The sequence below is a fragment of the Apaloderma vittatum genome, unplaced genomic scaffold (genome assembly GCF_000703405.1).
Source record: "Apaloderma vittatum isolate BGI_N311 unplaced genomic scaffold, ASM70340v1 scaffold12018, whole genome shotgun sequence".
NCBI classification, from domain to species: Eukaryota; Metazoa; Chordata; class Aves; order Trogoniformes; family Trogonidae; genus Apaloderma; species Apaloderma vittatum.
In genome coordinates this window covers 1-24,475 of record NW_009732458.1, presented here as the reverse complement: position 1 = coordinate 24,475, position 24,475 = coordinate 1, and the positions used below count along the sequence as shown (strand labels likewise).

The 24,475-nt window shown below is 41.3% G+C and overlaps 1 protein-coding gene across 1 annotated transcript; it reads right to left on the bottom strand.

Annotated features, from left to right (window-relative positions):
- Positions 1-6,568: 6,568 nt before the first annotated feature.
- Positions 6,569-21,841, bottom strand: PECR (peroxisomal trans-2-enoyl-CoA reductase; the record flags this gene model as incomplete). The annotated part of the gene is made up of 7 exons (XM_009875541.1): positions 6,569-6,657; positions 6,776-6,887; positions 7,478-7,588; positions 9,803-9,899; positions 12,671-12,752; positions 13,420-13,585; positions 21,708-21,841. Coding segments are annotated over 7 exons (791 nt in total), but the record flags the coding sequence as incomplete, so codon positions are not given.
- Positions 21,842-24,475: the final 2,634 nt, after the last annotated feature.

The window sequence follows — 24,475 nt, the reverse complement described above, 5'->3', positions numbered from 1 at the left end:
CAGGCGCTGCTGAGTTGGGCCGAGGCTTCCGTCGTCCGAGGGCGGGACGTGAACGTTCACCTCGGTACAGCCGTGTCTCCTCCGCCGCTTGCTTCAGAAAACAAACAACAGCCAGAGAGCCAAACCCGCACCCCTGGTGCGCGCAGAGCAGCCGCTGTGCAGGAGAAGGGGCTGCCCTGACCCGAGGTGAGCAGCCTGTGCCCCGCGGCCAGGGCACAGCCCGAAACTGCCGCCTGCAGGTCACCCGTGTGTCCCACGGGCTGATCGTTCTCTGCCGGAGCCACCTTCGCCCCTCAGGATGTCGACACACGGCAGGGAGAAGGATGCTCCGTAAATTGAGTCACTGGGGAAGCACCGGGCAGTGTGTGGCAGGACACCTGTTACTGCTGCCCTTGGAGTCCGAGTGGCAGGTGACTGTAAATAGTACTGTGGCGCTGTAATTCCTTTTGTACAGATTTAAAAATAACGTGAGAGGCATAAATCATTGTCTAAAAGATGCACAAATGGCCTGCGTGTGTTTAGCACGCGTTCTGTGTCACGCTGACGGGCAGCGTGTGTTCAGCGAGAGTTCAGCGAGAGCGGTGCCGAAGGGATCTGTGCGGCTGCACCTGACTCTAAGCACAGCAATCCCAGCTGAGCTGCCACTCGTCTGCTCTCTCCTGGCCGTGGGACCAGAGGTATTTAACCTTTAAAACAATTAAGAGGTTTGTAAAGCCTGGACAAGCCATTCAAATCTACCCAAAACCAAGGGTTGGCAGCTTTTCTTGGTCACCTCAAACAAACCTGGAAAAACCTACCTGAACGGAAGTTTAAGACTTAATTATTATAGGTGTGTATAATTACACAGGGAAGCTCTTTCAAATAAGTCTTCAGTGGGACAGGACGCCAAGCTGTATGCCCAAGTGAGTGAAGTTCTAGGGGGAACGACATACAAAACTAAAAAATTGCACATTGAAGCCCACAGAGTATTTTGAGAACTTCCGCCAAAACAGGCAGAAAATTCTAAACCCAAATATTGTCATCCTAAAAAAATAATGAACGAAGAGGGCTGTGCTAAACAAAGACCAGCTGATGAAGCATGTCCAAGAAAGTCACAAGGCTCTGAATCACACTGATTAATAAGAAGTCCAGAGCTAACACGAAGGAGATGTAGTCGTCCCGCAAAGCTCAGATACTTTGGTCCACACTTGGCAAAATTGTTAGCCATGTTTGTGAGACACTTGCCTTGACCAAAAGTCTTTAACTAGAAAGTTAAAAAGGTGACTTTTTTTCTGCCAAATGATAGGGAAAAAGCCAAGAAAAATGCTGACTTTGTGTGATGCTCCTGCACCATCAAGCGAGATCAATGAGCCACAGCTGCTTACACAGCTTTGAAAACACTCGGTGTTTCCCTTGCCTCAATGTTCCAGTTCATGGCCATTTGTCAGTTTTAGCATCTTGCAAATGGATTTCACTGGTGGAGGAAGGGTTAGTGGACAGCAGTTTTGAAGTCAGAGTTCCTTCACTACAGAAGAAGCTCCTTTGTGTTTCTGCACATGGCACAGGACTCTCATGGCACTACGAGCCCCATCCCAAGAGTGCTTTGCTGAGGTGATGTACATCCTGACAGGTGTCAGTGCTACCAGGCCATAGTACCTAAAACGCAGCATCTTCAGTATCAGCAGCAGGATATACAGCTAAATATTGACTCTGAGATAAAAAATACCCGAGATAAAAAATACCTATCAACACCAGGGACCAGCACTTATGACACTGTCTCACATTATGCTCAGCCCAAGCCCAGGGGCATGGTTCTGCGATCATGTGTCAGGCTACTGGAGCAACATAAAGCTTACAGGGACAGCGTAATTGCTGATACAAAAGAGTATAAAAATAAATGACAGAAGTTGCAATAAAGCATATCGGTTATTTATGCATTCAGTACAAGCCCTACACAGGCGATGGAAATTGGGAGGAGTGGGGGTGGAAATTATAGGGTAAGCACATCTAGGGATAGTCTACTCAGGCAATTGACTGAAATCTGGCAGTATGGCTCTCCCTGGATTCCAGAATCAATACCTCATTGCAGTAAGAGGCTCTCAGAAGTGCCTGCATTAGTTAGCGCTAAAGCCATAGCTTCTAAACATTTTAAATGGGAACGAACCAGCCCCTTTTCGTTGCCATGCCATCGTTTTCCTTTTTGTCACCAACATTTCTTTGCCTCCCCACTTCTCCTTCCTATAGCTGGCACCCTATTGCCACGTTACTATGTTTCAAACTACACTCAGAAAAGCATCTAGTGAACTAAGTGATTAATTTCATATAGTTTTAACCAAAGAGGGGTTAACTGGCATAGGAACAAGCTGCTGGAGAAAAAGCAGATAAGGGAAGTCAAAACGGCTTGCTTTGGGAACAGCAAAACAGTAGCGTAAAGTTTGTGATGTTGGTATGTTATAACACGATCCACAGCTCTTCCTCACCAGCAGGGAGGCCAACATTTTGCGTATAAATTTAAATCCAGCTCGCATGCATTGAGCAAACAGTATTATTTCAAGCCTTTGCTACATCTGCATTTCCAGGACAGAAGGAAACATATGCCAGCGTCTCTAGTTCCAGTTCCTCCCAGTCAATGCACCATCACTGTGAGGCTGATCCCGAAACAGAGGAAGAGCCAAGAGCTTGGGAAGAACAGTCTTAAACTACTGCTGGAAGATTCCTAAAAGGCTTCAACTGTATTTCTTACCCAAGACCAATAATCCCTCATCCTACATATTTGCTTTCCAGGACACATTCCCACTGCCCAAGACACTGAAGTTTGACTCCAGAAGAACCAGCTAGTGACTTGCCTCTGACCTGAAACAGAGCAAATTATGGGAAAAATACGGGAGACATGCAGGTACAGAGTTGCTTCTCCAGGAAAAGCACGCTGTCAGTGAGACCGGGCATCAGTACTGAGAGGTTTGTCTGCTTCAACCCCATCACTGAAGTTTGTAGAGCAACTTGTTTTTTAGTCTTTAGCACTCAGCCATATTCAGTAATCCAGAGCACAGGCACTGCTGACTTCACTAGTCAGGTTATCCCCAGTGTCTGCGTTAGTCAGCCACAGAACACAAGTCTGCTCTTCGAGATGGCAAGAGTAAATTGGGAGATTACAAGTATTACACTACCTGGCAAGTAGTGTGCTTTCGTAAAGATTATACAGGATATTCTACACAACTATGCAGAAGACTAAACATAGCCATAAAAGCCTGTAACAAGCAACTGCTGCCTCACATTTGTTCATTTACATGTTAGGGCAGACTCTGCACACACTATATTCCCTTTAATGAACATGATGACTGTTAATCTTTAAAGACTTTTACAACACAGACTTCATTTTACACTAAGTAAAAATGCTGAATAATCAAACTTCATTTTACACTAAATAAATACCCCAAATACTCAATATTCTGCTTGACACGAAGAGTATCTGTAAAACTTCAGACAAGTAGTTGATAAAAATTCATCCGCATGGAATTACATTGCTTTCATAAACGTGAAATTCTAGGACATATTCAGATACAGCGACAGCGGAGCAAAAAGCACCTATTTATCAATCAAATGAATATCTGGTAAGGGGTAGGCAGACTAGGTGCAGGTTTAGCCCGAGATAAACATTAAAGCGACTGAAAAGAGATTTCTAACAGAACAGCAAATATAACTGCTGTTCTAACACTCTTCTCTTTGCTCATTACAACTGTACAGTGCAGCAAACATTTAAGTTTCTGTGTTTCATCAATAAATCTCGTTTACCTTTAAAATCTTTCATCAATAGATCTCCTTGATTCCTCCTAAGCTTCCTTAGCCCTTTTCCCACAGTTGCATTCACCTCCTTTGTAAAACAAATAAAATAAATCAAGCCCTCTTCTCTGAACTTCAGATACCCAAAATCTTATACAGGTCAAAGACGTTTTTGTTACCACACCCACATTTTTTAACCTCTCAGTGCCCTTTGATCAAGGGCTGTTGGCGTAGGAAGAGCTTTGCGACAGCTGATACTATCTGCAGCACTAACAGCAGAAACCTGAACCATCCCCACTGCCAGCTGACACAACACTGGGTTTCTGCAAGGCGCTGCAAAACTTTTAAAATAATTCTAATCAGCATAAAAATGGTCCAAATGGGAAAAGATGAAAATAAAACCCTTGCTCTGAGAATTAAACATTTCAGGTTTTCCCTGGTGCAAGAATAAAAATCAAAGGAAAACAAAAAAAGAGGCCGTCATCACTGCAGAACCATTACAGCAAAGGAGGTACTGTCCTAGTATCTAACATAATGTGGTAAGAATTTTAATATTGTGCACAGCAAGCCTCAACACATGGGTGACATTAGTATTATTACTGAACAAAAAAAGCAGAAAAAAAGCACAGAACACTGATGTCTCCCCTTCGCTTTTCAAGTGTGTATTTTCTGTATTCATACACCATACTTACCCCTAGAGTATTTTGAGTATATTTTCCTACTGCTTGCCAGGGAAAAGAGCATACACAGGACCAAACCTCTAAAGAACTAGCTTAGATCTTCTTAATACAGCCACCACCTTGCTGGGAGCTGAAGAAGTCAAGGTCAAATAAAAGTTCCTTGTATGTAGTGCAAGCAAAAAGGTTTGTTACAGTTCCTACTTGTGGAGTTTGTTAATTGCAGACTGAACACATCTCTCACACAGGAGAAGGCTCACCTTTCTAATGTTCCTTTCCTTGAGTGATGCATTTCACCATATAAACTTCCTCTCTTTATGAATATTCAGGCTCCAGCAAAGTGAAAGAGGAAATTTGCAACAGTGTAAAATAATTACTTCCAAGTTTATACTCAAATGTTCCAAAGAATAGTTCTCGGATATAATAAAACTAATTTAGTTTTATCAAATCACCTTCCATTTCACATCAAATCTACAGTCCACATCATAGAAGCTCATAACCAAACCTGAGGAGAAAGTCAATTCCACAACTCTCAAGCCTGTTCATGTTCAACTTTCTTTTACAGAAAGATGTTAAGAATGTAGAAGTAGTCTCTGAACAAACTAAATTTCACTTAAATGCAATGGGCTAGGCTTCTAGAGATACTTATATAACAGGTGCGTTTTCTTCCAGGAATTCTCTTGCTGTGTACCCTGAACTAACATTTGCAATAATCAAAATAGACCTTGCACAAGAGATTTTATGTCTGTTCAAGTCCCCATATTTTAATGAGACACAAAAGCCAAATATCTTTGCAGAGAACAAACAACTGACAAAGACTCTTAGATTCAACCCAAAATGAAGTATTAAAGAGCTCGCTTCTACAGCAGCAACTTGATTCCAGAAATTTCAGTTTTTACAGCAGTCACCACTTTTTATATTTTGATAAAAACTATGAGACATGGGAACACTTGTCTTAAAGTGTATAAAAACGGTGAGTAACCACAAATATAGCCTCTTTAAGCTGTGTGTTTCACGATTTCTGTGTTTCAAATGGAGTCTGCATTGATCACAAAACCCACACCTATTTTAGAGACACTGATGAGCAAAATTATTTAAACATTGCAAGACAATCAGTACAGATAGGAAGCATTTTAACTGGTAAATGAAGGATTCCAAGTTTCTCCTTTAACTGCACAGCACATAACAGAAAGCACTGCAATATACACCACAGCTTTTGCTGTAAGATTTTACATTGGAAATTTATAGAATCATAGAACAGTTTCAGCTGGAAGAGACCTTCAAGATCATCGAGTCCAACCTTTTCCCAGCCCTACCAACACCACTAAACCATGTCCTCAAAGGCAACATCCACCCATCTCTTAAACACCTCCAGGGATGGCGACTCAACCACCCCCCTGGGCAGCCTGTTCCAATGGCTGACAACGCTCTCAGTGAAGAAATTCTTCCCAATATCCAACCTGAACCTCCCCTGGTGCAACCTAAGGCCACTTCTACTTGTCCTATCACTCACCACTAGGGAGAAAAATGTTGAATTCTCTCACTAGGGAGAAATCGTTGAATCTATATTGTTTTCCATCACTGTATTTTAAAGCCTAAATTAATTATCTGATTATTATCAAATGTAAGTTGTAGCCAGCTTAACTCCCTTATGTCGTTATATTTGCAAACAATTAGATACTAGATATATTAGACATATTAGATTGAAACATTAATAACAGTATTGTGCTGTATATTTAATTCTTTTCAGAGAAATACCTACACTACTTAGTCTTTAAAATCACTGTTGAACACTCAGTGTGGCTGAGCAGAAGGAGTGTAGACCCAAGAGCTACTTCAAGGGTTACTGACACAACTAATAACAGATATTCAAATTATTTTCTCCCCAAATTCATCCCGAACAGGATTCCAAAACACTCCCTCTCTGTCCTCTTCACTTCATTACTTAATCCTGTGCAAATGAAGAAATTATCTTTTATATGTTCCTTTCCCATGAGATTGAATGTTTTCAGAGAAGTTTACTGTGTACAGCCTTTCGAGTTTTAAATATATACCAACAAAAATCAATGTGGTTACATACGAGCAATCACAAAGATTATCAGCAAGTGAGAACAAGGCGAAGTCACATTCTTTTACAACTTTGCCTTGAAATTCCCAGAAAGAAGCTTCTTAAGCATTTCAGTATTTTTTCCTTCTGGTGGTGAGGGCCATCTGTCATGATCTGAGGAAAACAAATAAGACAACACACTTGATTGAGAAACTAAGCATTTTACTTTTTTGTCCTCCCATTGCCCAACTTCAGTCCCTTGAAGGCCATTATTTTGTAGCCCATTTCTTACCGGGTATTTCTAGGGTATGGCTATATAAACTTTGGCCACCATCCACCAGCATGGTTATCCCAGTTATGTAAGAAGCAGCTGGAGAGAGCAGGAAGCACACTGCGGGAGAGATCTAACAGAAGAACAACACTTTTAATCTTTCTTAAACTGCTGGGAATTGTTCCTGTCAAAGACGCTTGTAAAAACTTTTACAGAAAGGACGTAGCAACATTTTCTGCTCGGTAATGAAAACCGTTAGCGGTCTTAAAGCCATCTTTCCAGCTACAAACATCAATGGCATAACCGACAAAGCCCAGTAAACTCTCAAAGATCAGCCTCAGATGCCAAAAATCAAACCAAGCAGTTGACCACTTTATCAAAGATGCATATTCCTGGTGCAAGAGAGCTAAGTACTTTTAAGATACACTTTTTTCACATTAATATTCATTCTTTAGTCCTCCCTGCTGGAAGTCAGCCTTCTCAGGAACTAATGTCTATTATGAAACACTTCAGCTGTAAGAGGCTTCTAAAATAAATTGTCAGTGTAGCAGTGACTACTGGTTAAGTCTCCCACTTGGCAGTACTATACATTACGACAAGCTTTTTTTTCCTTCTTAGTATTCTATTACAGTGCAAAATTAAGTCTTTTTTTTCTTGTCCTTATTATAAAGTGACTTCAAAATAGAGACAGCAGTAGAAATATTACAAATGTTCTGAAATTACCTCCTCAGGAACTGCTGACCTCTTGGCAGGAATCTTCGGTATGGTGTTTAACAACATCATTGTACCTTGTTCTCCATAGTTTGCAAGAGCAGTTTCTGAAAATACTGTTCCCTGTTTTCAAACAGCACAGTGACAATTACGTTTTCTTGCATATGTTTAAACCATGACCATTGTAAAATTGTGAAGTTGTCATTACTGGGATTTTCTGAGGGATTAAACTATTTGAACAGCACTTAAACACAAGTTTTTAAATTTAATGGAATAGCATACTTTATACAAGAAGTATAATTTGGCTGCTAGCCCCATCTCTATTCAAATGCAATAATTCAGATTATTCCAATTCTCCACTTCAGTAACTATAAAGTGTAGAGTATAAAGAAGAAATTAAAAGACTGTTTTGAAATCACAAGCATTTCATATTAGCTTACAGCAAAAAACTACAAAGCCGCAAGAACAAGTTCTCAACAGTTTCTTGTAATTGGTAAGAACGCTAGATTCATTTTATTGTGAATTATAGAAGCAGACAGTTTTCACAGGCAGAATTCAGACTCCCTCTACATATCTGCTATAGAAATAGAAAAAGGTGACTGTCCTTGCTCCGATGATTGTACAGTCTAGTTTTGATTTGAGAGGGAAGACAAATACAGCAACGGGAACACAGGGTTACATAGATTAGTTATGGCAGAACCTTTGAGACTCAAGCTTACATAAGATAACAAAATCTTAATTCATCCATGGAGAACACGCTAAGAATTCTCTCCTAAGATACCTGTGAAACGTGAGTGACTGTATCTTGGGAGCTAGGGAAGTAACTTACATGTGAAACTGGTTTTTTTAGAACGAGTATTTCCCTCTCTATGTACCCATTCCCTACATGTTGACTGTGCTCCTGTAAAGCTGTAACAGTTTTGTATGGTTACTGCAGACCTAGTGTGTCCATAAAAGTGACAGAAGGATATCACATATTACTGTAACAAACCTCACAAATAGTTCTTAACGAGCCAAACCACTGAAGCATTTGCTTATCAAAAACTTCTTTTGACATATGCTATAAAGTATAATTAGTATGATTCATTTAGTAATTAGCATGCCTGAAAAATACATTCACATAATGCTGTCTTAATTACTTACTTCCGCAAGACTTGATAAATCAGAAAAAAACAAATAAACAGGAAAACCAAGCCAGCAGACCTTAATGTTTAACAAGTCTCCAATTGAGCTGGGCCTCACCGAGGCTACGTTAAAAGCCACTACCTGAACGATCACCATACACCTGCCGTTAAGCATTCTGTGCCAAAGGAAGCAAGGCAGATGTTTTCGGTCAAGAACCACAAGAAGATACGCAGACATCCTACAAAGATTGTGGAAGGATCCCCCTAGGGACCGGTTAAACAAAGCTGCCAATTATACTGTGAAATAAGATAAATTCTGAATGCAGAAGGACAAAATTTAACTTTCATCTTTTGTTTTCAAATGTGCTAAGTAAATTGTGATTAAGAATGAAGATTACACAAATCACAGCAGATTGCATAATCTCAAATGTCAAAGCTTCTATAAAACCTCTACATTCGCCGCACCGTACACTAGAAAGTACAGATGCTCCTCCCATGCACTATTAAAACCAACTGCTACATGCTCCCTACTTCCTTGGAAATGTGGCAGGCATCATTTATCTGACCTGCAGAGTGGTTTCCCTTCCACATATATTTGATACAAAAAAATGAGAACACACACTTTTACATGTAATTTCTTTGAGGGAAGGCATTATCAGTGTAATGATAAGATCTAATTCCATTCCAAATAGCCTTTTTATGTTTAAAACTAATCTAACTTAACGTGTGAAAGACAAAATAAAAGACATTATGCGACACATTCAGAGATTTTCAAAATAATTTTGTAAACACAGGTGGAAACCATCAGCATATGTAAACTTCAACTAGAAAAATTTTGTGAACTCTGAAGAACTCAGAAACGATGCAATCATTACTGAAGCAAAAAGCATCTGGAAATTTTACGTCAAGGGATTGTAAAAAGGTCACCAACTCCTCCCCACTACTATTCCATTAAGCTAGGAAAAAACCCCCAAGAATGCCAAGTCAAAGCAGAAAGCAGAAGCAATGTTATCCCCCATCTCTGGCTCGTCATCCAAACAGAACAGAACACTCTCAAATGACCTGAAGAATGTAAATGGGGGATTCATATATACATATATACATAAATAATTCGCAATCAGGCTATAGATTTTTAAAACTCTTTTGGTCTGAAAGTTTTAAGCATAAACGTGTATGATGGCGAAGAGTAATCAGACCATTTGCTGTTACTTACAGGAGCAACACTGTTGATTCTTACTCCGCTGTGGGCCCACTCTAAAGCTAAAGTCTTGGTTAGGTTATTCACTGCAGCTCTTGCAGCTGCTGTGTGCCTGTGGAGAAAAGAAAACAAAAGAAGCATCTGCTCCCTCAGCTAACAGGGCCCAATCTTAATTCTATCACATCCTCTCTAGGGTAATCACAGTAGCTTCCTACGGCTGGATCAACCACCTGAGAGAGAGAGATGTTCTAGTGTGTAAGTGTGACCATAGCTTCACAGTTTGAACAAGCTGTGCTACGATCTCCTGTCATTTCTGGAAATGCTTGTTATCTCTTCACCAACACGACAGGAGGTCAGCTACATTACCCTGCAGGAGCAGGCTTGGAAAATGAAGAAACAGCTGGAGGCAAAGTTCATACTGTGTAAAACTCCAACAGGTAGGCTGCACAGGTAAAGCAGTACTTTTCCAGTGGTCTGAAAAATAGTTTAGATCTTCTGACAAACACAATTAAAATCAGCCACTATTCAAAACTTAACTATAGCTGGATGGAGATAGAGACAAGCATAGGCTGAGTGACCTCATGCACCTTGCTGGTGGAGGAAACTAGTCTGAAATGATTACAAGCTTCACAGAATCACAGAATCACAGAATGTTCGGGGTTGGAAGGGACCTCTGAAGATCATCTAGTCCAACCTTCATCCCAGCATACCTAACCACTACACCACAGCCTCAAGTGCTAGATCTACTTTTTTTTTAAACACCTCCAGGGTTGGTGACTCCACCACCTCCCTGGGCAGCCTGTTCCAGTGCCTCACCACTCGTTCAGTAAAGAACTTCCCCCGAATGTCCAATCTAAACTTACCCTGACGCAACTTGAGGCCATTTCCCCTTGTCCTGTCATTAGTAATTAGAGAGAAGAGACCAGCACCAGCCTCACTACAGCCTCCTTTTAGGTAGTTGTAGAGGGCAATAAGGTCTCCTCTCAGCCTCCTCTTCTCCAGACTAAACAAACCCAGTTCCCTCAGCCGCTCTTCATAGGGCATGTTTTCCAGACCTCTCACAAGCCTTGTTGCCCTTCTCTGCACCCACTCCAGCACCTCGATGTCCTTCTTGTACTGTGGTGACCAAAACTGGACACAGTACTCGAGGTGCGGTCTCACGAGTGCCGAGTACAGGGGCATGATCACCTCCCTCCTCCTGCTGGTCACACCATTTCTGATACAGCTTGAATAGATTTAGGTAAGATTACTGCAGCGATGAACAGAGGACACTGGGAGTCAGAGAAAACTAACAGACTTGAGTTCCTTTAGCCCAGAAAAACAGACTTAGAGGAGGTAGATACAATAGCTTCTCAAATACCAGAAAAAGAAGAAAAATTTAGGAAAAACATAAGACACTCCAACTTATTAGTGTGTTGAGGCCAAATAAAAAAAGTCCAGGCATACTGTGAGCAAATCATCCTGACTAGCTTTATGTTCAAAATTAATATTAATGAAAAAAACCGTATCATCTGATTTTTGGCATGAGTGGTGGCAAGTGTTTTTCAATAGTACATTTCTAAAATAAGTATCAGTTCAACAGGAATTTAATTTGAAAGTAGTTTTGTCTATTCATCTAAATCCACACATGACAGTTACTTGGGAAACTTTTTTCCACTATTATTCAGAATTATTTTTTTTTATCTCTTGGTTCAATTTTCAAACATAGCTTCAGGCTATTTGCTGTGACAATTCAACCACACTTAACCAGTGGGGAAACTCAAATAACTGTAGCTTCAGCACCACCCTGTGGATTTTGTACTGCCAAGATCAAGCTAGGGAGAAAATATTCTAACATTCTTTTAAAATCTTAAATTTTGAAAACTTTCAACTCTAAATAAGGACCAAGAGAGGTAATGTAACGTTTGTTCAAATTATATTTTTATATTTTCTTCAACAGAGATTTAATTTCTAAGTAAAAAAAAAGGTAGTTTCGAATGAGAAATTCAGATTTTTTCAATTAACAAACTGTCAAAATGCAGCATTTTGACAAATTTAACATTTCCTTTGAGAAGAAAATAACTGAAATTATTCCTTTTCTGAACACTATTTCTCTTTCAATGAATTAGAACTTTTTTGGAAAAAAGTTTCAAACTGGAAGACTCCTGCTCACCTCCATTTTGAGGCTAAAGAATTTAACAACTATAGCACACACCCAGATAAGGAGAGGATGATGCATTTTCATGCACTTGTGTCACTGTAAAAGAACTACAGGCGTGGTAATACGTTTGTACCCACGAGCTGATTTTTTTTGTACCCAGAACTGATTCTCTGCATCAGACACCTTCTCCGAGAAAGACGGGTACAAAGTAGAAGGAAAACGGGAAAGGCAGGGAATTAGGCAACCTGAAGGACAAAGCCCAAACCTGGTTACATACTGCAAATGTTCCTCCTGCTCCCCTGCTCCCAGTCCGACTCCCCTAACTCATGGCACCTGCAAGACCTGAAAGTTCACAGTACAAGGGGAAAAAAACAGGTGCCAAGTTCTTGCAAACCCTCCGGATATTTGGAGGGAGAGCAAGTAAAGGTTACGTTTCAGAGCAGCTACTCCCACTAGCAGATCATTTCCAGTGAAAGCTTCACTGGCAAGTCTTGCTTCATAGCTTCTTACAAACATGTTGACAGAGACCAGAGATGCCATTTGCTCCTGTTGTCTCTACTGAATTCAAGTAAGAAATCCCCTACACACAGCCAAGTGATACTATTGCTCTCTCTTGACCTACCTACCTTATTTCTGTGCTCTGCTGCTGCCCACTGCACACCTTTCTAAAATGAACTATCTAGGAACAATCAGTACTTCTAAGGGGTGAATACAGGAAAATGTAAAAATAAAATATGTATTACGACATTCCAGGAAACCCATTTCTGACGGCAGCAGTAATGTTGACAATGACTCCTCCATGTTCCTTCATCCAGGCATTGTACACTGTATGAAGGAGGAAGATAACCTATAAATATCAGAAGAAATGCACACAAAGGAACTTGCCAACTGGAAGCCCCATTTTGAGTCTTTGCTCCAATTATACTGCACATTTCCTGTGCAGATTTAGATAAACAATCGCCCTTTGTATCATCACCTCACCACTGGACTGGGGAGATAACAGATATGGTCTAAGTAAAGCTCAATGTTTGTCAAGAAGCCTTGTGGTGGAAATCAAGATTTCATGCTTCCATGTAAATTGCTTTCATTTCTACATTCCCAATACTATCTGAAAATCATGTATCATACTTAAATTTAACTTTAAATCTACATCCCTGATGAGGGAGAAATCTTTTCTTGTGTTACACACAGCAAATACAGGCCACAGAAGTGAAATGGTTTTCCTATAGTCTCTTAAGTGAGTATCAACTGACTCCCCAAACCTGGTCTTAACCAGAAGATCATACCTGCATAAACGTATGTTTGTGTATATGAACAAACAATTGAAAAAGCTTAATGTAAAGCTTTGGATGATATTCATGACAACAAATATCCACTGTCAGATAAGCATGTGAAAAAAAGGTAGGGAAACTTTACATTTCTTGTCTTCTAGTACTGCTGTAAAAAAAACAAAAGAAATAAACCAAAAAAAAGCTTAATACTGAGTGCTTACCTGCTTTGCAGCAGTAGAAGGTCCCTGTGAGATTCGTGTCTATTACAGCATTCCAACCTTTGGCACGGATGGCCTCAGAAGGACTTGCAAATTGACCCCCTCCATTATTGACCAGGAAGTCAATCTTCCCATGCAGACTCAGCGTGGACTTCACTAAAGCTTCTACCTGAAACAGTATTTGTTAGTGTGGTGTGCTGAATAAGCTGCATATCCTATTTCATTTTCAGACAGTATTTTCTCTCTCTCGTATCCTTTTCACACATAAAGAGGAGGTACCAGCCTTCAGAGAGTCTGGAAGATTGGTGTCACGGGTTTACTCAGCCAAGAAGAACAGGACTGAGTCTGTGTTTACTTAGGAAATCTTCCTGGTATGATGAGGTGCTACATAAAATACCAGCACAGAACAAAGAAGGAGATTTAAGCCGCTAAAGGTTTGTGAAAACAAACACACACAAAAGCCTGCTACTGAAGCTACTGCTCCTAAGAATCTCCCGACATTTTTCACAAGGGTGAGGGTGTTCACATCAGATGTAAGGGAGCTACTTTTGTTTCATTTGACACATATATCTGAGCATTTTAAAGAGAAAACATTAAGTCATCTTGTGAAGTTTTAACATTCTTATCTAGAAGTGTTGTACATTCCCTAAAACTTTGTACATATGAGTTGCCAACAGCCAGTCTTCTCCTGCGGACCTAGAAAGTTAGTTTGTTACTCTGTCTAAAAAATGCTGGAAAAATTATAAACTGCCTTCTTTAGCAAAAGAAAGGTGGGAATATTTGACTACGCAGATACCTCCTGTCTATAAGCAGGATGAATATTTACAATCAGGAGCACTGTCTGGCGCTATTTATCTTTGGCTACTCTAATTGGTTACTGACAGCAAATAGCAATAGACATTTTATTCACTCATTCGGAGAGCTGACAGTGCAGAAAAAGAGTGGCCTAAGGTCATATGGAAGGAAAGAGATCCTGCAAATCTAAACCTAGCTCTAGCACTGACCCAACCTGAACTACAGGCTGTAAGCTAAGCCTTTTGCATTGTCTTCTGTTTTGTAAGTAGAGCAGTTTCACCACCCACAGTAAACACAGGAGAACTTCTGGAGGGGATTGTACTTCAAAGCAATCAAAGATTTTACAGTTCCCATTACAAGACGGTAATAAGAACTCTATAGCAACTACTTAATAATTTAACCTTTATCTCAATGGAAATGGAACAACAAGACCATTTCCTGCTTATATTACCTATCATAAGTAGATATAATGCATCAGTTATTCCTACTCAAGTGTATATAAAAAGTTAATCTAACATCTGTGGTCAAAGAAAACACAGACTGGAAAAACCCCTCAAAACAAACAGCGGGAGCAATGCTGCTGCTGGAATGGAGTTGACTAGGGGAGGCACACCTATCAGCCTTCTTCTCTACTGAGTTAGCAGTAGAAAACATCAGAAATAAAAGAAGTAATGCACGATCCGTATCCCACCAAGAGCATGACAAACTCAGCCTCATAACTAGCTGCTTTTGCTGCTAACAGTTAAGGATGGTTTAACAGTACAGTGCAGGTCCTGTAACAATGCAGCTCTTTGAAGAAGAAAACCTAAATAAACATATAGTGAATGAAGCCTGAATGAAAAACTAATGCCTGATGAGAAAAAATGCCTTAAGAAAATAATTTTGGTACTTAAATCACCATCTCTAAGTTCTGAATGTCATCTTATTCCTCACATCAGTCACTGCAGCTTGTTGGATCTGAAGGAAAAAAGCACCAAAATACGAAAAGATCCCTGATAGCAATCCCAAACCCATGACTTGTGAGAACCACTATGCCACAAGTCTTCCAGGATTGCTCACAACCAGAGAAAAGTTATGTCTCACTAGGCAGCACAGTTGTGCTTTGCTCAGCAATATCAAACTCTTCTCCCTGTCAGCCCAGAATGTTGCTTTGAATACTGTTCTTTTTAAGTCTCTGAAGTATGAGCTCATTTATGGAAGTGTAATGGTTTCAGTGCGAGGAGTTAGAACAAAATACTCAGGCCTTAATTCAACTCAAAATGGTTGGCACGTCGTATCTTAAGAAACTCTGTTGTTGTGCCTACTCCTTGCACAATATTCTCAGGGCAATAAAAACGTCCAGAAACGCCTATCGGTTCTGCTCTCTGAAAGGCAGCAAAGGCGAGCAGGCTCTCCACTGCCAGCTCGAACGGCTCCGCTGTAGGAATCTGCACCAAGTCTCCTGTGCTGCAGGGAAAGCACCTTGTCACGCACCTCCCCACTAGAGTGCACAGGGTGACAGCAGCCACCAGCAGGGTGGGAAAGAGGGTCTGGCAGAACACATCCAAATCATGGCGAGCACTAAAGACGACTCCCTTCTATTCTTAGATAGTCAAAATCCACACAGAAAGAACTTCATTAAAAAAAGCTACTAAAGCCCTCTCTTGAAGCAAAGCAAAACTGCACGGGGTAGAGCTAATGTTATAGGATGTTCTTCCAAAAAAGACAGAAAGGAACAAAATCAGGCACTTCAGAGCTAACCAAAAGGCTCAGCTCTTCAATAAGGACCTTTGTGTGTGACCGCATCTCAAAAGCGTTATACAGTAGCACACCTGCACAGGTAACCGAGATGACAGTACTTGCTGACACAAGGACGTGTTCACAGGTCACCCTGAACTTGTGGTGAACAGGCAACAGGCAATCTACCCACCAAGGAGCGTCAGATTTGCTTTTTGGGGACTACAACTAGTAGGCGTTCTTGCACAGTGACAACAGGTATTTTAATTTTGTGTTACTACTGTGTAATTTTCAAGTACCACAGGAATCTCTGATCCACAGCTTCCCACCAAGCCACGGTCTTCCACTACAGGCTTCACACAGAGTTTTTATAAACCAGTTGAGATTGTGCTAAGCTATACAGTTTATTGCAAATGCCACTAGTGAACTCAGACACACAGTTAAGTACTAAACAGTGCTCTGCTGAGTCTGTCTCAAAAAGTCTGGCCTGTCAGATGTTCAGGTGATAGTTTTACCCTCAGGGTCTGGTCCAGCAGCAGTTGTTGTTGCTGGAGCTAGAGCAAGGAAAGGGGACACTGTGCACAGAATTCTGAATTTCTGATTTCAAGAAGAGTAGTGGCTTACTAGAAGTACAAAGTTTATCTTCCACTTACCTAGAAGTGTCTTCTGCTTATCTAGATGCCAGTTAAAGAAACGTTTGTCCAGAGCACATAGCATAAAGCCTTTACAAGGCTAAAAAGTTTCTCATATCTTTCTCTCTCCCATCAATAGATTTGCTGTAGCTCAACATTTAAGACAGACAAACACACACTTCCCTTTCCCAACACCTACAAAGGTAAATAGAAAGCTCTTTTCACAGTGGAAAAAGGATGGTGTCTCTCCCCTCCACTCTGGCCACCATTACCTTGAGGCGCTGGAATTGATTAATTAGATCTTTGAATTTTAGAAGCAGAGCTTGGTTTGAAAACACACACACACACACACACACACACACACAGCTGCATCTCAGCAAGAGCAAACCGACCTACTCATGTCACATTCAACACATTATGTGGGCAGGGCTGGAAAATATCCAAATAAGTAAAATCACTTCAGCTAAAAAGCAATATGGATCACCACATACACTCCAGGCCACAGGTTAAGGGACAGATCGCACAATCACTGCTTCAGGATAAGGACCCAGGAAGACAGAAACCCCCGGTGCTCTTACTGGCATCCCAGAACCCTCTACTCTCCCGCCTTTACAAACAAACCAGTTCTGTTATCCTCTACAAAACACGCAATGGAAAACTAGTCAAAAGCAGCAGCAGCAAACTCGTGACAGAAATAAGCCTGACAGGTTATGCAGGGGTTCAAAATCCTCCATCATGCAAGATTACTTCTTGCAAATTAAACAAAAAGTAAGTTTTGCTAGAAAGCAAGAAGGCCTCTGAGGATGAAGATTAAGAGACTTAAAAATGCGGATTCATTAAGCTATTCCCGGGATATCTGCCATCAAGCTTCTGCAGCAATTAATTCACTGCACCTGCTCTGACTCTTTCTAGGCTAGAAAGAGCTCTAACAGACATACTGCACTATGTGATTAGGGATGAATCTGAATTTCACAGATCCAAACTAGGGCACACAAGAGGAATGAGCTGTGTCGTCTTCAAAGCAGGTCAGTTACTTGAAGATTTGCAATAGGAAGCAAAAAAAAATTGTATCATATGGCAATTTTGAAAGCACTTTCATCTTTTTTAGATCTCCCCATTCGAAGTCCCTCCTTCCAGTTTGCCTGATGATAAAATTAAAACCAGGACAAAACCCACAGGGGCCTTTAGAGAAATGCAGAACAACTGATGGAGACGGTGAGATGAAAAAAAAAGGAAAGCATGCAACAGTAAAGAACAGATGGCTTGTTCCTACAGGTGATCACGGTGACTTCCTTTAAGAGACAAACTTACTCTTAGAAAGGTTTCAAAAGAGGATCCCCTAAATGAATTATGTAGTTCTTCAGGAAGCTTCCTGGGCTTTGGAGCTTGTGATGGATCAGTTCCGACATCTAAGGAGGCTTGAACTCCCAAGTTTTTTTCCCTTGTTGAAACATTTATAAGGTTTTTCTCCTTCACAGATTCTTTGGTAGTTGGTATAAGAACGGAGAAAAAGGATGTAATGACTCACAGGGAATACTTGTAGAGCTTGTGCTCTCTACCCCACAATGTGCTTTCATGAATTTCTGAGGTAAATACCCTTCACTCATATTAAGCTGAAACCAGACAATGTGCTGTAAAGTTATTAATGAGTAGCACAGACCAAACACAGTTGTACAAGTCTTGTTTCTTCTGGGCGAGATGCCAAAAGTTTAAATGCCTTTGCACCCCATCTTCCACTGTAAATAAGAAGCAACCCCCGTATTTGTGAAAATGCTCAAGTGAGCTATGCTGCTGTGTTGCCTCTACTCAGGATTTACCTCCTAGGCTGGAAAAGTCCTTCACTACATCTGTTGCTGATCCTTGTTCCTGAGACTCCAACTCCCAGGCATTAAATTTTAGGTTAAGGATGGAACAGGTTTTGAAAGTGGATGTATGACGCTCTTTGAATAGAAGTAAAAGCCTAAAGGTACTTTTCCTCTAGCATCCACAAGGCAATCAGATGCAAATCAGAGAAAAGTATTCACCATTTCTGCTCTTAACAAATACAATAAATAAGCAATAGTTAGAAACAGGTTGTGGAATATCTGCCACATCCCTCAGTTCTGACTGTTTTTAGCAGTCTAAATTACCAACTGTTAACATGAGTTTATCTAACTTCAGTTTACAACCACTAAGCACCTAAGTGTAAGGAAGTGCTATCCTCACTACAAATTAAAAAGTCAAAAATGTGATCCACACATTTCTGGTCCAACAGTAATTTTAGAAATGAAGTAACTACTTTCAAGCTAGGCTTTACAGCAGCTGGAGAAGTGAAGTGAGTCAAACTGTAAGACTGAGTCAATGATTGAAAAATTCAAGAATGGAATTGAAGTTTACCTTATTCCTCTGAATGATCTCTTTAGTAGGTATGGATATGAAACGACAATGGTTTATAAGGACTTCCACTGGCGGGAGACATCTGACAGAGGCTTCTCCAATATAGTACAAAAAATTCTAAGAAAGTTCTGGTGTGTTTGTAAAGTACTTAAAACTAAACCAGAAGCAAGACAATTCTATGATGAAACTGCAGAGTAACAGCAAAGACACAAGTTTCTCCAAGTACCAGCACGGCTACTGGTAACACAGGATAATGCCTAAGCACTTCGCACAGCACTATAAAAGAAGCTTTAAAAGCACCTTCAAAGAAAGTTTCCAAAACCATCTAAGATGGTTTTGTGAAATATGTATCTAGCCACACTTAAGAAACAGGAAACAAAGACAGAATCATAGTTTATTCAGTGGAGATTACCTCATTTCACCATTCAAGCCCTCTACTACCTCACAGAACACTGCAGTTCCCACTAAACCATTTTTTAACTGATTCAGAAATAAGATTCACCTGCAGAAGCATGCCAGAATACTTTCTGCAAGAACAGTGACATGAAAGAAGGCTTAAGCCTTTTCTCTCTCTTTACTTCTTTTCTCTCCTATAGCTTTAATCATGTAAGTTGCCCTCTGACATCTGTCATAACCTATTATATCGCACCGCTGATGCTGGTAAATACAAACCTCAAATTCAGTCATAGGTGAAGTGCCGTACTGCACAGCCCCAGGGTTCTTCTCCTTCAGAACAGAAAGCCTAAGTACACCACTATAAATATTTTATGGCACGAGCTGTTCTGTGAGGGAAGAACTTTTTTTCTAATTTGCTTTATAGTTGCGTATTAGGCTATTTCCAGAACATACAGAGCTGGTAAAGGTCATTAATACCTTTTAAAATTACGCTAGAATTTAACAGAGACTTCGAAAGGTTAAGAAAAATGTAGCAAATTGTTGTTACTGGAATATTTTCTAGCCGTCTTCAATAAGTTAAAAGTCCAACTTCATGATGGTCTTTTAAATTTTTAATTACACAGGTTGAAAAACTAGGAGGTGAATATAGACTTGTGAAGAACCTGGATTCAACGCTTTTGCTCTTGATCTTCAATTTTTTTTGCAATATGAAGAAAAGAGAAAAAAAAATCAACTGGGGTAGTAACAGAATTTGTGATGAGGTAGGCCTCAAAATGTAACCAAAATTTGAAACATAGCTAAAAATAGTAAGATCTGTGGGTTTTTTTTGTTTTACTGCCAGCGAAACTGGCAATGCAGGGCACTTGCATCAAGTCACAAGCATTGACATTCCAAGCTATGACTTCCTGTTTGAAGGAACTATTCTGAGGTCTCCGTCTTCACAAGTTACCACCCCCTCACTGCTGTCACAGAATCACGACACAGAGCCACGCTAAGAGGGGTCTGAACATGTCAATTCCTGCCCCCAGAAACAGCTGACGTATGCACGGTCAGAAAAATACGTGCGATTACAAATGCTCTCTTGCTTAGATGGCCAGACCTCGGAGTCCTAGTGGACAGTGAGTTGTCCCTGGGACAGCAATGGGCCCTTGTGGCCCAGAGGGCCAATGGGATCCCGGGGTGCATTAAAAGTGTGTCCAGCAGGTCTAGGGAAGTTCTCCTGCCCCTCTACTCTGCCCTGGTGAGACCACACCTGGAATATTGTGTCTAGTTTTGGGCTCTCCAATTCGAGAGAGACAGGGACCTACTGGAGAGAGTCGAATGGAGAGCTACGAGGATGATTCAGGGACTTGAATATCTCTCCTATGAAGAGAGACTGAGAGAACTGGGGCTGTTTAGCCTTGAAACAAGACAGCTGAGAGGGGATCTTGAAGAGGGTCCCTTGTCGGAGAGCCGCCGGGTAACGACAATCACACCGATGCGGTTACATGCCGTTCCATCCTTATTGCTCCAAATAGCCCAACATATATACCGTTAATACAATATGCTTTATGTTTGCACGCCAAGCACAAGCTACAGTAAGCTTAGTTTTTGATTATTGTTATCAATCCTTGTGGGTGTTAGATGCCCTTGCTGCAGTTAGAACATCCTGATGTACATTCTGCAAAGTTCTGGCAGATACAACTTTGTTACCTCTTTAAGCTTCAAGGTGACTCTATGAACAGAGCATTGTTCAAGGTCCAAACTGGATTGTCCAAACTTTCTAAGGGTATCCCGTGCCCTTGTTCTGTAAGGAATTCCCCTACAGGATCTCATTAATGTATATTAATATCTGAGGGGTGGGTGTCAAGAGGAAGGGGACAATCTCTTCTCAGTGGTGCCCAGCAGCAGAACAAGAAATAATGGGTTTAAGTTAGAACATAGGAAGTTCCACCTCAACATGAGGAGAAACTTCTGTACTGTGAGGGTGACAGAGCCCTGGCACAGGCTGCCCAGAGAGGTTGTGGAGTCTCCTTCTCTGGAGACTTTCAAACCCCACCTGGACGCGTTCCTGTGTGGCTGCCTTACGGGATCGTGCTCTACCCCACCTGGACGCGTTCCTGTGTGGCTGCCTTACGGGATCGTGCTCTGGCAGCGGGGTTGGACTAGACGATGCCTAGAGATCCCTTCCAACCCCGAACATTCTATGATTCTCACAAATGGTCTTCCCTCGGAAGGCATATCTTTACCTAGATCAATTTAACAGAATTTTATTGTGCCTGCCCCCTGATCTAAGACACTTCCGAGCAGGCCAGAAAAGACCTTCGGAGATCTGAACTTACATATGCACCACGCTTCTCATATGTTAAGCCCCAGAACAAGATCATCAGTCTTTACCTCATCTTCTTTGCGAATATTGCACTGTATGGGAGTCACTTTGGCAGGACTCACTGAAGAAAATGTATTATTCAATTCTTCTGCAGCAGCTTTTAATCGGTCAAATTTACGAGAGGCAATAACAACACTGCAACCTGTAGAGACAAAATGAAACGTTCCTCAGCTAACATATTTAAAATTCCAGTTGTGCTATTTTTTAATAACATCACAGAGCTGTGTGTAGAATGTGAGCTTTTTAGTCACTACCTAGAAGATACAGTGTTGAAGTTCTTGCAAGAGGGAGAAATGACTGCTATCAAGTGCCTCTTAGCAACAAGATCCCACTGTGCCAGTAAAAGAGCAACTAAAAAAATGTCCACAAGGTTCCCCCTCCTTTCCGCAGGAGAGAATACAGCCTGGGAGTTGCAGAGTCAGCAAAATAGGTTTCAGACATCACTTCTGCTGCCTCTGCTCACAGCTGCCTCATTTATCAATTATACGATTCAAAGGCGTTTCGGCAGGTCTTGATTACACAAAAATGCTTGCTCCTAAAACCACAAAAATAAATCTTTCTGTATGTCTAGTTATAATTTTGACTAGTGGTGAGCAAATGTAATGCTCTGCTTATTAACCCTACAGAGTCTGAAGGAAAGGACGATAACGGGATTAATTCCTGCCAGCAGACTACAGACAGCAAGAACAAAAGCTTCCCTGTGGCACCACCACACACTGCAGAATCCTGGCACAGAGAGGAAATAAACTAAGCAGGAGCTTCAACCTTATGGTTTTTGGTTGGTTTTTTTTTTTCCAGCATTCGGAGGCAGAAAGACGCTTTCTAAAGAGAAAAACAACGCAAGTCCCAAATTAACGGCAAGCACTCGCACCACAACCAGCCTAGTTTCTTCCGTAACACCAGCAGACTCAGGACAGCTTTAGGACTGCAGCAATTAGAACTGCACAGACTAAACCAGACCACACACCAAATTAATTCCTAGTGCAAATCCACCAGGCATGCAATTTCATATTACAGATAAGTAAATTACTTGCTTCCACTGCCAAGCAGGCAAGGAGGTCTTGTTCTCAGTTCCCCCCTTCCATAATCTCAGCATCCCAGTAGAAGCCATCCCTTCCTAATAGCAGCTCTGCTGCTCATCTGCTTTAACATAAACCAATTCAACACACTCAACCAGCCAAAGCAAAAAAATAAAGTTAACATTTTGCCAGGTGTTTCTTTTCTTTTCTTTGTTGCTATTTTATTGAGTGGAATTTGGCCTCTCGTGATCAAACAAATACCAGAATCAACTCAAAATAACTAGTGGGAGTAAAGTGCAGCAAGCTGTTCATTTGGCTCAGGCTGTCTTGTGAAACTATACATAAAACAAAAAAAAAAACAAATTAAAAAACCCAGGAGCTGAATTCTTCCAGAAAGAAGTGCTGCAACTACAGATCCCTAGGAATGGGAGCCTCACCTTCAAGCAGTGGCAATCTTAAAAGAACACTTACAAAGGGATAAGTCTCTGAGGTCTCCCAATTCTGTAAACTAAGAATTCCATTCACTTGCACAACCACCAGAGCTCATGAAATGGCACACGCACTTATGGACTAACACAAAGCACAGTTATATTTATCAACTTAAGTGCTTAATAATACAGGCACTGACACAGAATGAGGTCCAGTAAGAGTGTATTTTTGCTAAATATGCAAACTGGGGGAGATTCTAACTCACTGAGGAACAGCTGGTACCTACTGTACAAGCTGACACTACTTACCCTTCTTCACAAAGAATGACCAGACCATTTCCTGATAGGATCAAGGTGAAAAGGGCACAAGTTTCCAAATGAGAGGTTTAAATGTGCCCGGAAGCTTCTGAGGTTATATAAACAATGTACATCATGACTGGCACTATCTGTCACTGCTCCTACAGGCATTCCCTGTCCAGCCAGCCCCCTTCCAAAAAAATACAACAAAATAATAAAGTGCAAAGTATATATGGAAATAGGTCATAGTCATTTTTGGTCAGGAGTAGCGAGTCTGCAGGTAAGGAAGGTTACTCAGGCTTAAGCAACAGCTTTCTTCATTTTCTCACATGTGCTTTGCATCCTTGTGTTCTATTTAGGATGTAATGGACACACACTCTTGTTGTGTTTCACATGAGAAAGATAACAGTGTGATTTGATCTGCATTAAGGTAACGGGGTGACATCAAGCAGCAGTGTGATGATGCTTAAAAAGCATCTCTCTAAAGCAGCATGTACGGATATTTGAAAAAAAGACGCCCAGTTCCCCAGTAATGTAAAGGCAGAACTAGCCCTCACACCAGCTCCACCGAGCAGATGGCCAGAGGAGGCTGAGGTGTCTCCCAGCCACGCCAGGAACTGCCACGGGCACGTTGCGTGACGCCGGGCTGGTGCTTTTAACGGTGTCTGAAACCCCACCTGATGCCCTTGGTCCCTGGCACTTGTGCTGAAATCTGCAGGGATGGATGGCGCAGAGGCCGCTCTTCACTCCTGCTTTTACTTTTATCTCACCAGCACGGCAACAAACCCCCCAGAGCAGGCGCTGAAGATACACTTTGAACTTGAGGCAATTCCTAGCACAAGCACGAAGGGAGAAGCAGCGCTTCTCCACAGTTCAAAACCATTCTCCTCCATCCGGCTCGGTCCAACCACCAGGCAACTCACAGAATCACAGAATGTTCAGGGTTGGAAGGGACCTCAAAAGGTCATCTAGCCCAGCCCCCTGCCAGAGCAGGATCACCTAGATGATGTTACACAGGAACATGTCCAGGTG